Source organism: Danio rerio, chromosome 5 (genome assembly GCF_052040795.2).
Source record: "Danio rerio strain M-AB ecotype USA chromosome 5, GRCz13ab, whole genome shotgun sequence".
In the NCBI taxonomy this organism is placed as follows: Eukaryota; Metazoa; Chordata; class Actinopteri; order Cypriniformes; family Danionidae; genus Danio; species Danio rerio.
Window position 1 is genome coordinate 38902203 of NC_141025.1, and position 17798 is coordinate 38920000.

The following is a 17798-nucleotide window of genomic DNA, read 5'->3' on the forward strand; positions in this document are numbered from 1 at the left end:
GCAGCAACAATATATTAATGCCGATTTAAGCGCGACGGCGGCCTCACCTCCAGCCCTCCCGGGCCCCCGCTTTGTGTTCAGTCACAATGGCGCGTTTCCCAGCGACCGTTCAAACCCGCCTGAGCGCAGCGCGAGGGGCTGCACCCTCTGTGAAGAGCCACCGACGCTGAAAACTGTTGCCAAATTGTCTTTGAGCCCCCCAACGGACTGTCAAAGATGTAAAGAACAACGCTATAGGCTACTTACTGAGATAATCTTCGTAAAGTTACTGTAAGTATTCTCAGGACTCACGTGTTTGAATTTGAATGTATTTACACTTGTGTAGAACGTGTGATGTTTTTAGAACTCTGTAGAATGTTTGTAATGTTATACACGTATTGTTTGAAGTCAGCATTAGTTATTAGAATGCGAGAGTTTGTTCTAGAATTCGAGTCAGATGTTAAACGGGCATTTTAGAGCTATGTGACACTACCTTGTTTCAGGTTGAGTTACGCTGTTTGCGTGATAGTTTCAAGGAAAGCTGTGTTGCGTTCTGTTTCTTGTATGGCTGTGAGAAACGTCTCGATAACATTTTTGAAGTGGAAAGTCTGGTACGAGCCTTTTTCTTGTCAGTCAAACTCTTGGATCTGGAGATAAATGTGCTGAAATGTGATTGCAGTGCCATGCGCAAACTAATTTTTAGAGTTGAGTGAATTGCGGATCTGCGAGTTCCAGGGCAGAGCTGAAGTGAGTGGAGCTGTGCAGAATGTGGAGTCAGCATAGTGCAGCGCGCGTGACCGAGCGCACTCAGCTCCACTGGGAAAAGCTTGCAGGAGTTTGATCATTAGTGAAAACCATTTAGGAGTTTACATACCGTATGAAGAACAGACTGGAGGAATGACCTGGGAAAACATACATGGGCTAATCTTAAAATGCTGTAGAATTTAGCATATTTTTATATTCATTGGCTGCATAAACTCACAGAGACATCTGACATTTCACTTTGGCATTTATATAAATGAATCGTTTAAAAACATGGTAACATGGAACCCCTTCTCTAAATAATTATCCAGTGAGTATACTGGCCATCAACTGCTACTGAGAGAGGAGAAGTTAAAAAGAAAAAGTAATTGCTTGGGTTATAAATGATACTTTTGTCCAAATTATGAGGATACAAATATGTAAAATGACATGGGTATAAGCCTACACATAAACTACACACATTCACTCTTATATTTGTACTCCAGATATGTAGAAAATCTGACTTTGGTGATATTGCAGATTATACGTTGTCTCGATTAATTAATCAGATTCCAAAAATTGGGTATTACATACAGTTGAAGTCAGAATTATTAGCCCCCCCTTTGATTTATTTTTTCTTTTTAAAATGTTTTCCAAATTATGTTTAACAGAGCAGGGAAATTTTCACTAATATTTAATATTTTTCTTCTGGAGAAAAATTATCTTATTTGTTTTATTTTGGCTAGAATAAAAGCAGTTTTAAATTTTTTAAATACCATTTTAGGGACAAAATAATTAGCCCCTTTAAGCTATTTTTTTTCTACAGAAATATTCATCATCATACAATAACTTGCCTAACTACCCTAACCTGCCTAGTTAACCTAATTAACCTAGTTAAGCTTTGATGTTACTTTAAAGTGTAAAGAAGTGTCTATAAAATATTATTTATCAGTTATTAGAAATTACCTATTAAAACTATTATGTTTAGAAATGTTTTGAAAAATAATCTCTTTGTTAAACAGAAATTGGGAAAAAAATAAACAGGGGGGATAATTCCGGGTGGCTAATAATTCTTATTAGGGCTTCACAATATTAAAAAATCTGCAATTGTGATGTTTTATTTTTCTGTGATAGCTATTGCGATATGAATACAGTTTCACAAGATGAATAGCTCTATTTGGCAGTATTCTGGGGTGTCTAACATTATTCAAATATAGTAATAACAAAAAATGCTTTTCTTACTTTATCATCTCATTTCTAGTCCAAATATCGAAATTGTATTAGATGAAGTAAAAATATTGTATTAATCTTCAGAAGAAAGAAATGAAGAACTCGAAATGAAGATGAAATATTCACCTATTTTACCCCTTTTTTAAGATTTAAGTTAAGTCTTTTGTGTCTCTAGAATGTGTCTGTAAAGTTTCAGCTCAAAACACCCACCAGATTATTTATTATACCTTTCAGAATATTGGATTTTTTGCTCTGAACACAATGTAGCTGTTTTTGTTGCCTGTGCCTTTAATGCTAGTTGTCCCCACCCGTCGTTCCCACATGCCTGTCAGAGTGGTCCTCAATCTCCGTCTCGCCTGCGTCAGATAACGTAACGTTTGTAAGAAATACAACAGTAAAAACTTTCCCAATAATTATTTGATGTATTTGTTGTGGAGTTATTTCAAGCCTTTACTATGAGTTACACACTGTTATTACAAAGTTCAAACTCACACACACACACACACACACACACATACACACACACACACACACACACACACACACACACACACACAGTGCGCGTGTTTAACTTTGTTTTTGGACGGCAGATGTGACAGGATACATGCTAATATCCTCTACTGTATAGATATCTGTTATGTTAATGTACAAAATAAACCTGATTTAACGTCCACAAACCGAGATTGAAGCGTCTTCTATTATAATTGTACTGACACGCAGCTGTGGTGATAAAGACAGTAAAATTGCTGTAATGCATTACCAAACATGCACTGTTTTAAAAATGTTTTAAACTTGTAAAACCTATTCTTGATCACATTTGATGATGATTAATGATCACAGCGAGCTCAACCGATCTTTTATTCCCGGTTGCTTTGCGCACGTCCTGTTTTGTTGATATGATTATATGCGTAACTATGAAGACAAGTTAATATGCAGCTGTCAATCAATTCGGTGGGCGGGGAAACCGTTACGGTGGGCCTCAAACCTTCACTTTATTATGGTTAAGCTTAGCAGTGACTCTGCTGTAGCTCCCTGCTAACTATAATTCAGACTCTACAATGCATATTTTGTGATGCAATTCTTGCAGTTGCACACATTGTGATATCGATGATGAAAGGATATTGTGCAGCCCTAATATATTTAACTAGAAATGTAGATCATTATACAATCTACAGCTCCTATGAAATTGTGTAACATTTCATCATCACTCATGATTTATTGGGGGTTGAATAATGAGATGTAATTACACCTGATTTTCCGTTCAAAACTGTGAAATTAGTGGGGGGATTATAATTTGTTTATAATTGTTTGTCATTTAACTTCTCTATCGTAAAACAGTTGTCTTAATGTAGTGATTGATTTGGCACTTAAGTTTTTTTTTTTGCACAATCTAGTGGATTGGAGCAGAGCAGTACACTAAAGAGGGGAATTGTATGTTTACTTGTCCACTTCATTGGTGTTTACAGTCCTGATTCCATTTCAGCTTCACAAAAAGATTCCTTAGACAATATCTAACATAATGTGTTGCTGTGTGTGTTTCTATAGAAGTGTGCGTTCAGGAATCAGGTCTGTTCTATAAAATTCATATCGCATCTGGAGTGGATTTGGAGAAGAAAGAAATATGGATAATAGTTGGCCTTGTGTCCTAATCAAATCTACACACACACACACACAGACACACACACACACACACACACACACAGCATTATGACTCCAGATCTGCTGGCAAATGTGCGATTCTGAGGTGTGGTTTGCAAGAGCAGATAAGGTCATGAGGGCAGATAAGCAGATAGACAAAGCAAAAAAAAGTGCAAAGTTAAGCACTGCACTGAATCCATGTCAGACTAGAAGGAAGTAACAAACAAAAGATGATTTAGCTTCACTCTGGTCTTCATATGTTTAGCTGAACCATCAAGCCATCCTGTAATTGGAATAGACTGAAAATAAAAACGAAGAGAGGGAAGAGATAAACCGGTTTAGACAGTTTTGAAAGCCTGTAAACATTGACTTGTAAGAAAAACCAAATACTATGGAAGTCAACGGTTACAGCTTTTAAACTTTCTTCAAACTATTTTCTTTTGTGTTCAACAGAATAAAAAAAACTTATAAAGGTTGGAAAAGAGTGTGAGTAAATGAGGACAGAATTTTCATTTTTGGGTGAACTATCGCTTCGTCATGCATTTCAACATGAAAAGCATCTCAATGTGAGAATTCAAGCGTGAACATTTCAAGGTCATCTTATCACACAATGGATCAGAGTAAGTTCATGACTGTTTGAAAGAATATACATGTGTCATGAAGGTTCTAGTCTCCAGACGCGCACAGTAGACTACAGGAATTCCCACATGTGAAACAAGTTGTGAAAAATGAAGAGATAAGGTGGACAAGGAAGTGAATGGATGTGGGTCTGGTGTCTCAAGCTTTTCTGTTCGAGCTCCACAGAATGTCTGAGCATTGTTTTTATCTGAGGTGTATATAGAAGTCATAGCATTCAGAGAACAAAACATAAATTCAAATAGATCTAAAATAATCACATACATAAAGAAAAAAATAAGATAAATTTCTGTAAGAAAAGGTTTATGCAATAAAGACATTACCAAAATACTTTCCGTAATATTCCACAAATCGATCACATTTTTTTTTGTTTGCTTTTAACTGCAGTCTAAGCGATTTAAAGATTTTGTATATTTGAATGAAGAAATGTGATGAAGGCTCTGAGAGTTTATTTCTTTAAGAGTATATTTTAGAAGTTTTTTTCCAAACAAAAAACAAAACAAAAAAATTTATATCCTTTAACTTTGATATTTGGTTCAACTATAACTGATTTATTTTATTTTTGCCAGGATGACAGCACAATGTTTTACTAGACATTTTCAAGACACTTCTATACAGCTTAAAGTGACATTTAAACTTTAACTAGGCAGGTTAGGGTAATTAGGCAAGTCATTGTATAAAGATGGTTTGTTCTGTAGACTAAGGAGAAAAAATGCTTAAAGGGGCTAATAGTTTTGACCTTAAAATTGTTTTAAAAAAATTTAAAACTGCTTTTATTCTAGCCGAAATAAAACAAATAAGACTTTCTCCAGAAGAAAAAATATTATCAGACACACTGTGAAAAAAATGTATTGCTCTGTTAAACATCATTTGGGAAATACTTACAAAAAGAACAAAAAAATTGAAAGAGTGGTGAACAATTTTGATTTCAAGATAGCTAGATAGATAGATAGATAGATAGATAGATAGATAGATAGATAGATAGATAGATAGATATAAAGATTTGATAGATTGATTTATTAAATATGTAAATAAAGTAAAAAGAAAGAACGAGAGAAAAACAAAGAACATGAGCAGGCATATCAATTACCATAGGGAAGAGAAGTTTTGTTTTTGGAGAATATTTACGACTTGAGTCCTTCAAGAGTTTTAAAATAAGTTTTTAAATCAGCATTGAAATAGGAGATATTAGGCTTCATTTCCGGCCCTTTACACTCACACTAATTTGAAACTTTCCTAATAATATACAAAATATTTACCATAAAAAGGAGATTCTTATCAATATGTTTTTGTTTATCTGGGTAAAATATGGAATCTCTTTTGTTTATATTAATTATATAATCACTCAGCATTTTAAATAAACATTCAACATCAAACCAGAAATATTTAACATACACTACCGGTCATAAATTGGGCTCATTTTTATTATTATTATTTTTTTAATTAAATATGTATATATATATATATATATATATATATATATATATATATATATATATATATATATATATATATATATATATTGTGTTTATCAAGCTGGGATTTGTTAAATGTAAAAAAAAAAAAAAAAGAAAAAGTAATATTTATTTATTTATATTTATTTATAACTTATTGTATGTAGTTTCAGTTTCAAATGAAATGATTACTCCAGTCATTACTGTTTTTTGTACTAATAATAATATTAATTAAATATTACTATTAATAATAACAATACAATTTATTTTAGAGTGAATTCTGAAGGATCATGTGACTGAAGACTGGAGTAATGACGCTAAAAATACATCTTTAAAGTCACTGGAATAAATGATTAAATTAAATGATAAACAACTTTTGAACAGTTATTTTATAGCGCAATAACATTCCTCAGTTGTACAATGTGTACTATATTTTTGATAAAAATAAATGCAGACCTGCTCAGCAGGAGGAGCTTATTTTAAATCATTTTTAAAAATCCTACTGACCCCAAACTTTTGACCAGTAGTGTACATACAATCAAAAAAAATTGCATAACAGTTTCAATATCCACTCTGCCAAAAAAAAAAAAAAGATTCAGAAAGGTCAACTTTATATCTCTTGAGAAACTGGTTGGTTGGATATATTTTCGGTATAATTTTAAGGTAGATTTCACTGACTTTATAGTGACACAATATTTGTTGTTTTAAGATAGATCAAATTCCAATTGACATTCTCAAATTGGTTATTCCAAAAGTACTTATGTCTAAAAGTTGCAGGATAATAATTTAAACTTTTAAGAAATGCATAATTACATTTTCAATCTTTGATATCAATACCATCTAATAAAATCTCTTTTAACTGTTAGATTATTTGGTTCACTGAAAAATGTGCTCTTCTGCATGACGTCAGGTATACATTTCCATTGGATATCCTGTCATTGTCACTGCATGATGATCTGGAAAGCATCTGGAGCACAAGATACATTGCAGAAAAAAAGTTAGCTATTATCGGCGGTCTAGCTTTAAGTTTTTAAGAGACAATCACGTTAGCATCTTGGAAATTCTTGTTAAAAGCGGAAAACAGCCGTTTCAGTCTGCGGAGGATGTTATGATAAACAGTTTATGCAAGTACAGTCAGTATGTGAGATTAGAGGAGGAGACATTGTGATATAGTTTTGAGAGGTGTGGAGGGTGTGATAACTTGACATTAGCCTATTGAGTCACCGCGTGTCGTGAGTTGACATCAGTGTGTGTGTGCGGGATGCGTTACAGCCTCACATCGATCCTGTCCTGCTGGAATCTTCAGCAAACACGGAAGAAGCGGCACAACGCGGCGGTAAGTGACAAATAATGGCCTGGATAACACAATTGTTGTAGATATCAATGGCAATCCAGATCCACTGAGTCCAGTCCTGTGCGGTCTGTGCAGCGGTGATGTGATGTGAGGTGGGCTTACAGCGCTCTATAGCGAGGCTCTATTTCTACCGGATCAGCAGATACTCGCTCGCCCGCTCTATAGGTATGCGGTATCAAGTGTGTTAGGGTTATTTTTGTACTTCTGTCAGTTCGGCAGGTTTTCGCTCTGAAAGAAGTAAACATGACCAAGCAGAATTGGTAATGAATCATTTGGAGCAGGGCATAGATAGTTTCTGGAAAGGAGTGGAGCACACGAGCATCCCAGCGGTAAGCAAAATGTTGTATTCCTCCGTGTGGAGTTGAAATGCATGCACAATGTGAAGTATTATAGTTGAGTGTATGGTTTCTGCTTACGTCAGATCAGTTATGTTTTATAAGGAAAGTTAAAGTTTAAACTCGCTCGATTGTGATGTATGAACATTTTCATGGTGTCCGTCAGTGATAATGTTGTGTGGATTTGCTCTTATGGCAAAAGGAGCGTAGGGTGGTGCGCGCAAACTGCAGTGACATTGAGCTGCTGCCATGTGAGATGTAGCCTGCGCACTAGACTTGTTTCAATCGCAAAAGTATCGTCTACTTTTCACAAAGTTGAATAATAATTACGTTTTTCCATTATGCCCGGATGGTACTTTTTTTTTGGAGGTTGTGGGAAAAATGTAAAAGCCAGCACGTTCTGTAAGAGCTTTGAACAGAGGTAATGACAAAACACAACATTTCCTCACAACATAGTTGCCTTTCACATTCAATGACTTCAGAGTTCAATCCAAACTCTTTTTTTTATTCATTTGATCCAAGTTTAATTTCGAACTAGAAGGTAAGGTGAACTCTGCATGAATGTTTGAATGTATAAGGAAGTTTAGACATGCTTGAATTTTAATAAGCTGTTGGTAAAAGTAACCCAAAACTGTCCACAATGTTTGTATATTTCTTTTGAAGTAGGCTAATGTTATTTTTTTTATTTTTAGAAAATGTAACTTTATTTCAATCTAAAGTGGTATAATATCCTTTACCCTTACATAATTAGGGAAAAATTCAAAAAGCAAGGCATTGATCTCATGTGCCTACACTGTAAACATTTATATGATCAATTAGTCCTGGAAGCAAACATTTTTAGGTGATTAATCTAAGTTAACCATGATCTAACTTAATTTTACAATTTATGCAAGCAGTTTTAAGATCTTTTGATTTTGTTGAGTAGGCTCCAAAGAAAGCTTCCAATAGGTAGTTTTTTATAAGTAAGGTTAAGTTTCTTACCATTGTTGTCATCATGTTGATCAATGTGCATTATTGAGATCTGGGTCGTTTTTCACCTCACAACATTTGTGTTTTGATGGTTGACCGTCATGTCTAACAGTAACTCTCTCTGTGCTAAACAAACCAAAAGTGTTGTGTTTTATTTCAGTGTCTGACAAATAAAGCAGTTTGTTGGGCTTGCCTGAACACAGCGCCTCATTTACACTTTCTAGCAACATTGTTCACTTCTTTTCCGAAACTAATAAACAAGCTCAGGCCTTGAGAGGAGCAGCACAGTTTATTTTCCCGTTTTTAAGCATGATTTTAATTGGCTTGAATGACGGTACATATTCTCCATAATCAGAATTCCACAGAATTGTTTCACATTTACGATTAGACTGTTATAAACACAGAGATATCTGAATACCATAAGAGAAAAACCACTGGCACTTCCTGACACTCCTCTGCGAGTCTGAACAGGACTTGCCTGATTCCTTCTCTGGAAAAATTGTTATTCAGTTGTTATTTGATTAGAGCCTTCTGACATCCAAACATTTTTTTATGCAAGTCTTGCTAATGCTGACCCACTTTAGTTTCAAACAGCATTTACCCTTCAACTTTACAGTATTATGAAGGTAATGCTACTATGTGTAGTCAAAATGATTTGTGGTTACATCCAATTGACCTCGTTACATTAGTTGCTTGCGTGATTTAAGTGCTTGTCGGTCTGGATTCTTTTTTAGATGAAAAAAAAGATAAAAGCTAATACTTGTAATGAAACGACTTGCAGGTTGTATGCAATGTAATCTAATGAATCACTTCTTCTGTTGGTTCAGTCAGGGCTAACCTGATGTGGTAATTGGTCTCTGTTTATCTGCAGTTCAATATTATCTAGCTCAGTTTAGTGAGTCAGCTCAATGGCGTGTGTAAGGTATGTTCATGTGCAAATGCTATGCACTTTCATCATTCACAATCGTCATTCAGGCAGTTTCCTTTGGTGTCGATGATTTGCACATTTGTAAAAAGACTTTGAAAAATAATACTTGAAACTAGGGCTGCACAATATATCGTTTTAGTTTCTTTCGATATCGCAATGTGCGTATTCGCAATAGTCACATTGCAAAGGTATGCAATGTCTAATCTGAATACAGTTGACCAAAAGCCACTGAATTGTATTTATTCACTGTATTTATATAGAATTTATATGATTTCTGCAAAAAAAAAAAAAACATGTCTTGCTTACAATTTTTGTCTTGTTTCTAACCCAAATATCTACATGTCATAGTGAAAGCAAGTTTATTTCACTTTCCTAATTTCCTTAAAACAAGCAAATAAACTCTTAATTTTCAATTATTTCATCTGACGGTGAAAACTAAACCATTTTTTACTTGGTCTAAGAATGTTTTTGATATTCAGACTAGACAATTGTGAGTAATAAGTTTCTGTAACTGAATACTGTTAGGCTCTCCAGAAAACTGTGAAAAAGAGCTCTTCAAACCATCTTCTGAAACTATTCATATCGCAATATTTATGGCAGAAAAATAAAATATTGCAATATCAGATTTTTACAATATCATGCAGCGCTTCTTGAAACCAAATATAAATAATAAATCGAAATACTGTCTCATAGCAAATTTACCTTTTAAACCAATAAGTGCAAAGAAAAGTATGTATTATTAAATTTTAGATGAGGTAATTGTTATTGGATTTCCATGCAAAAATGAAAATTATTATCCCCTGGCATCCACCTTGGTGATTTCTAACTATTTTTAATTTATTTTATCTGAAAAAAGTACAAAATAAATAAATAAATAAATAAAAAGGTAATTTCTTTAAGAATATTTGGAAGCAGATAACATTGGTGACTGTCTATTCATTAAGTCAATTAACTTTTAGTCAATACTCATAATGTCTTTATGGTGCTTAGATAGTGACAGAATTTATTTGATTCAAATCCTTTAAATCACGCTATTTGCCGAATAGTACCCAACTGTATTGTAAACTGTATTATTATTGCACATTTATCTTATTTATTTTTTGCTTGCAATTTGTTTGATTCACTTCACTACAGAATGATCGCGATATGTCTAAATTAACAATTTCATTCAAAATATCGCTGTTCAAGTCACCTGCTGAAATTGTATCAATATTGCATTATATATCGAATAAAAATAAATGATTGCAGTGTCAAGAATTTCCAATGTCGTGCAGCCCTAACGTATACACACACAGTAGATGTATACACTAGATATCCTATACAGACCCTGAGCATGCGTCAATAGCACCGCCACATTTGTACAGTGCTCCCAGGAAAAATGTCATTCAATCGCACTAGTCAAGACTAAAGCCAATGTGAAGATGCTGGACTTTAGCTTTGTATACGGGTGTAATAATGAGCAAACAAAGAAAACAAAGCACAAAGGCAGAATATTCATACAGTAGGTAAAATTTCGTTGTTTTTTGTATGTCACAAACATTTGCGCTAAACAAGTATTGATGATAATACAGTCTCTTACCGCACTAACCAGAAGAGAAAGTAGCACCAACTCACACTAAATACTAGGTTATGCTAGCTTTGTTGAATAAAATAAGCAAATAATGTAAATTAAATATGACAACAAGATGCTGCGATGCTAGAAACTTGTATTATTGTCGACTAAGTTAACGAGTCATTCATAACGGAAATTCATTCAAACGAATCGCTCTCTCCATTAGAATGAGAAGTGAAAGCAGGAGAGCGCGTGTGTTTCAGGACACGGATTAGATCCAATTCAACAGGGAGGGAGGATAATACATTTTCATGCACACAAACACGTTCTTTATCAGCAATGCCCGTGCGGTCACTTATCCATCGATGTAGAAAAGTTATATTAGAATATTAGAATTTTTAATATAATTATTAACATAATTATAATTTTCGTAATTGAAAAAAAAATATTTGCATACCACCGGAAGAAACTCCCAATCATAGATATATGTTTATATGTGTATAAATCTCTGGCTCCGGATGGCCAGTCCGCACCTTGGTCACACATTCATTTTAAAGGAGCGCTACCCTGTACTAAAATGTCGGCTCTATTGACACATTCCCTCTAATAGACAACAATAGTGTAGGCGAGATCTAATTTAAATATCTATGATGTATACCAAAGAATATAGAATACACAAGACATATCTCTCGTATAGTTTTAAATGAGGAAAAAAGTGTAACGTTCAATATGGTGAATGAAGCCCCGCCTTCTAGTACAGGAGCCAATCATTTATTGATTGAAGTTTCTCTGGGGGAGGGGATTGGACCAGATGTGAGTTTCTGCAGATTTTTTGTCTTTCAGAAGGTTCAGAAATAAAACTAAAGAGACTGTTGTTGTCTAATTTCATTGGTGATTTCTAAATTTATTCATAAGCTTGATAAGCAACTTTGGAGAATTTGATGTTTCCCCATTCAAACATACTGCCCGAGAGGCTTTTCAAAGGTGGCTGCCAAGTAAAATTACTTGCCTTTGAAGGAACTTTCACTCTTTTATTACTTTTAAAATACTCTTTTATTCATTTGTCATCCCCGTTTCATTGATCTGTTCCAAAATAGTAATTAGTTAACATTAAAACACACTGCTTGTCTAATATAATGTTTAAAATCTTGGGAAATTTACAGTTTATATAGTCAAACTAGAAAGCTTTTTTTTCATTGGATGACCCACATTCAAAACTGTGCTGATGCAATCTATTAGGCAAGAGTGTTAGGCAATACACTCAACTGACAAGGATCAGTATTATTTGAGAGAAAGGATGTGCAAACATACTGTATAGTTTATAGCCTGGAACATTTCTGAGCTCCTCTAAATCTTGCTTGGTCACTGATGCAGCAGCGAGGTGGCTTTTCCCACACTTTAGATGGAAAAACTGGCCTTTGTTTCTGGTTGAAGTAAGCGTCCATTAAACTCATTGTGATAAAAGTCAAGGTTAATGGAAATACACACACATACCAGGACATAGTTAACCGATGCAGCTCTAGAACTATGCTATGATTTAGTGCTAAAGGTATGCATTTAAGAGTCATGCTGTAGAGTTCCTGATGTATCATCACATGTACAGATCTTATGGCATGTTGAACTTTTACACACGCAAACATTCACCCAAATGTTCCCATTAATCTGCTGCTCAATGTTTATAGTGTTTGACAGGCGGGTTCACAATCAGCAGACACATGGAGACATGATACAGTCATATTTCCTATTTGTGAAAGTCAAACAAGCCAAAACTAACAAACCCTGATTATTTGTTCGGATTCTTTTCCAAATTAGAGTTTGTTTATTATCTCTCACTTCTTATTATATTTTTTTAACGTTTATGTTCTGTTGTGAATCTCACTTTTAACTCTGCTTAGTTTGATGTTACATAAGTTTAGTTGTTGTTTTCGTTACTTTAAAGGTTGACTGATCAGTTGTAAAGAGAGAAACAGTATACTTTACGAAATGTACAATATAAAATATTGTTTTTTCTTTTATTTAATTGGACTGCTTTTAGATTTGATTATGGTGTGCATTGATCATGGCGTTATTTTGACAACCTTATGCAGTGTCACGTGAGTTTATTTCAAGTGTTGCATTCATTTTTGGCTGAGATCTACTGTATAGTCACATTTGAAGTGGATCAAAAATGTTATTAGCAAAATTGACAAGAATTGGTGTTGTTGTTCAATTGATTGATGTCAATTTTGATGAAAGATTTTTATCCAAATGTTGATTACTATAATATTGATAATGGGAGGGCCACCATTGTGGAGAATCACTCTGTGAGAGAAATTGAGTGGGGTTCAGGTCAGTTGGTGGTCAACTCATGTGTGAAAGTTAGGCTTTTTTCGCCAGTTTGAGGATGATGAATCTTGGCATTGTCATCCTTGGGATAAGGCCAATCCTCCCATGTGATTTTTAGGATATTAAAATCAGTAAGGGTTATAAGAATAGTTGCCTATAACATGTAACAAGTCAGAAACAGTCAAATAGACAGTTTCCGGATTCTTCTTTATGGATTTAATTGATATATTATTTGATCTTTATTGAAAGGTCTAGACTAGGGGTGCATCGATTCTAGATTTTGGTTGCAGGATTATAGTCTTAGGAATAATCATGGTTATATTATGATAAAATATTATGAACTTGTTTGGTATTTTCATTTTGTATTTTTTGTTTCTCTTTGAAGGCAACGTAGTGGCTCAGTAGGTAGTGCTGTCGCCTCACCGCAAGAAGGTCGCTGGTGCGAGCCTCAGCTGGGTCAATTGGCGTTTCTGTGTGGAGTTTGCATGTTCTCCCTGCGTTCGCGTGGGTTTGCTCCGGTTTCCTCCACAGTCCAAAGACATGCGGTACAGGTGAATTGGGTAGGCTAAATTGTCCGTTGTGTATGGATGTTTTCCAGAGATGGGTTGCAGCTGGAAGGGCATCCGCTGCGTAAAACATATGACATATAAAACAAACTCTGAACGTTAAACTAGCACACAGTTGGTGTAACTTAATCATTGCATCCCTAGTCTAGACGCTACAGGGAAAAAAATATAAATATACAAAATAATCAATAACCAGTGCTACTTAATAAAAATTGGTGTTGAGTTAGTAATATGTACCACTGTGCTAAATGCCCTCTTTCTTTTTCTTCCAGACTTTAGACACACTGGATTAAATGATCTATAAGGATGTTGGGATCATTGCCCTGATTGGAATACTGTTCTTCTGGTCTTCAGATGGAAATTCTGGGCTTTGTATATGAAGAGACACTTTAAACCAATGACATTCTTTCCCTGCAAAGAAAGCATCCTGACTCTGTCCAATTGGATTGGTTTTGATTGCTTAGCAAATTTTCCTTTTTGTTTCTTCTTCACGTGTTGATTCTTTTCACCTTCCCTCTTTATTTACACTGCTGGAAGGTCTGTCTCTCTGCTGTGCGGGAGGACACGGTGGGTCCAACATGTCTACCAAGGCTCCCATATACTTAAAACGACGAAGCCGCAAAGGAAAGAAGGAAAAGTTGCGTGATGTTCTTTCATCTGACATGATCAGTCCTCCGCTTGGAGACTTCAGACACACTATCCACATCGGCAGTGGTGGAGGCGATGATGATCTTTTCGGTGACCTGTCTTTCCTACAAGGTAAATTTCACCTGCTACCTGGACAACAAGGTCACCATGGGTCATTCCAACTAAGTCGTACGGCAAGTGTATGCAGTCACCCAGCAGTCAGTGAGGGATCACCTCTGCTGAAGAATGCCCTGTCACTCCCTATTATTGGAGGGGTGCAGGCGCTCACCCTTCCATCAGCAGCGACGTTGAACACAGAGGTCCCAACAACCTTGACAAAAAACCAATCGCCCTCAACATCGCCATCTCTCGCTCCACCTCCCAAACCTCCCAGACTGCACCTGGAAGAGAGAAGCATCACACGACATGCGTCCCTTCCTGCATCTCCAAACCACTCTTCACTGCATTCAAACACACACAGGCCAAGGCCTGATACTAAGAAAGATGAGAAGTGTGTAAAGGATGCAGACGAGGAGGAAACGCCATATCTGTCCAATGCTGGATCTATGCTTTCCCTCCATTTGGACTTGGGGCCATCAATTCTAGAGGATGTGTTGCAGATCATGGACAAGCAGAGAACGGGAACGTTCAATGGGGGACTTGCACCCAGCGGACGACAAGGAATATATACCTGATATTGAACACGAAGAAGTGAGTCAAAGGTGCATATAAGTGGGAATTATTCTTGATGTTCTGTAACAAGATATTTACCAGCTGTTTTACCAGCTTTTCCTGTGGATTTGGATTTTTTTTTTACCATTATACATGTAATCTTTGCAAAATACTCTTGTAAGGTCCAGGATTTGTACTGTTAATCCATTGTTTTATTGAACTTCTTCGTACTCGAATATATTGTTTTAATTAATCTCTGTTAGACTGTATCATGATTTTTTTTAAATGGTACCTTTTAGGTGTTTTTAAGCTTCCTGAGACCCTCATTCAGGTAATCTTGGACTGGTTATGTTAGCATGAATCAGAGTGCAATTACCGTGGCCACATTTGCCCCAACAAATCAATCTAAGGGAGAGAAAATAGCAGTTTTTCAAAACCGTGAGCCTGATGCGAAAGCATTCTCGAAGATAAACAAACCTTGAAGTAGTACCTTTTATAGGAAGAATTTTGTAACCTATTCACCCAAACATTTTCCTAGTATACCAACCAAATTCCTGGAGACACACCTAAACTAAACATTTTCAAATATCTTCCAAATCAAACACACTCATTAGAGTAGATTCTAAGACTATAATTCAATGGGTCAGAATAGGGAGACATCCATAATGTGTACTGTTGGTGTACCTCTAGGAACAGCATTGAGAAATACTGACTTAAGTTTTTAAGTGCACTTTTTAGGAGTAGAGTACAAAGTAGTTTTTAAGGGTGCTACACCAGTTGTGTAAAACACGCTTCAGATGTCTTGTCCATGAACTGTTGGCTGACATTCGAAAGGCACACTAAATTGTTTTATAGTCATTATCGAATTGGTGGAATTCTACAGGATATCAGGATTGTCATGTTTTTAATGAGGTTCTGTTCAGTACAGTACAGTCTGTTTCCACTGTCAAAAGTGGTATACCTTACCACTTTTGGCACCCATTTCAATGGTTACCTAGCATAACAGTACTCTGCCAAAAGCATGGAGCTACACACTCTACTGATCGGTATCTTGGTTTATGGAAAATTTTGAACAATACGAAACAACACCACTAGAATCTCATTTTGAAATACACAGCAGAGACAATGCAATGTTGGTCTTGGGAGAAACCATGGTCGACCTAAGTTCAAACAAAGTTTGTCTGCTTAAAGACAAACAGCCATGTGCCAAAAAGCAAGAAAGTGATTTGGTGTATGTCCTCTATTGTTGTTTTTGAGACTGCATGGAAAAGTTGTATGGATTTGCCACACATGTATATGTGAAATAATGAACTTTAGTGAGCCCAAGATGCAAATGTAAATGTCTTGAGCAAACTTTATTCAAGTGATAATGACATTCATTGCAAATTTCTGCTGTACGTCAAGCCTAGCAAGTAAGAGTACTTTTGGCAGTGCAAACAAAAGCCTGATTAGCCCAATCACACAGTTCCTTCATGCTGTCCCAACTTAATTGATTTTACAAATTGAAGTGGATTGAAGATAAAACTTTTAAGTTGCGCCCAAAACAATCTCAAGAATTGTGTCGTTTCAGCTCCTTTTAAATAAGTAGATTGAACAAACTATATTATTTTGAATTTACCAAACTTAATGCGCAGTTCAGAATCTTCCTAGAAGTAGTGGGTCATCAGGGTATCTCTTGCCTACTGTTTTTTTTTAATACTATGAATGCAGAGCAGTACTTGCTTTACATCGAAACACGTTTATTGTAGTTACACTGACTTCACTTGTGAACAAAACAAACTGTGATTGCTTTTTCATGTCAGTCAGAGGCAGTGAGAGGCCAGTGAAAGTGATCAGTCTGAGTATCTGACAATGTGAGACTGTTGTATCCTAAAGGTACCATTTTTTTATGTTATTGTTTCCCCCATACGTGTATTTGGACTACAAGAAAGACACATTCTGGCTTTATTTCAACTCTTAGATATAATTGTAAAAATTTGACAGCAATCAAGAAAGCCTGTCAAAAACGACTTTCATTGTGCATTTGCATAATTACAGCACAACAGGCCTCCTGGATTCACTACAGAAAAAGGAAAATCTGACATTTTTCTCTTTCAAAGCAGCAATGACATCATCTCCCCCCTCTGTGTTTTGCAATTTGTGTAATCGGGTAAAAATGTGGAGCTCCTCCCTAATGATCTGGACACACACACATACACGTGCCAGAAGGCCTCTGCATGCGTCTACACCCTGCCATGACAACTTTCTGGTTTTGTTTGGAGTAGTTTTTATTGTTCAGAAACAGAATGCAAGGAGTTTTTTTTTTTTAATCAAGTGTCAGAAATGTGAAATGGTTTCCTTTCATGCACACTTTTTTTTCTTGGTGTTTGGTTGTTGTTGAAGTGCATGCACTCCCTCAGGCTTTGACAGATGATCACTTTCCAGGCAGCGGTAGTTTTTCTTTTCTCTGACTTGAGCCGTGGGGCCTAAAAAGGGCTTGTGTTACCTTGGTATCCCCCATGTAACCCAGCACATGTGGGGTTCATACAGTCCATGCTTTCAGCTCACAGATATGGATTTCAGTATTGTGTTTCATGTCAGGTTATAAATTGAAATAAGTAACTTACCACAAAGTGCATCAAACTGTCAGCAAGAGGATGTCTTTAAAAAAAAAAGCAAATATTAACAGAAATGTGTCGCAATCAGCTGTATATGATGCTACCTTTGCACAAACAGCAATAAGGAACCTACTGGATTCATCAACTTAATAGTTCTCATACTTTTATATATTCTTATTTAACACACTAGTCTTT

General features: G+C 35.6%; 1 protein-coding gene across 6 annotated transcripts in view; it reads left to right on the forward strand.

Moving 5' to 3' along the window:
• Window positions 1-178: 178 nt before the first annotated feature.
• cdc42ep2 (CDC42 effector protein (Rho GTPase binding) 2) overlaps window positions 179-17798 on the forward strand; it is a 20619-nt gene continuing 2999 nt past the window's right edge. The window contains exons 1-3 of one of the 6 annotated variants that reach the window (XM_087251868.1): window positions 179-270; window positions 13527-13692; window positions 13980-17798. The exon at window positions 13980-17798 is cut by the window's right edge and continues 2999 nt beyond it. In XM_087251868.1, the coding sequence (XP_087107994.1) occupies window positions 14286-15029 (744 nt within the window). In that variant the 5' untranslated portion in view covers window positions 179-270; window positions 13527-13692; window positions 13980-14285 and the 3' untranslated portion in view covers window positions 15030-17798. 6 annotated transcript variants of the gene reach the window in all.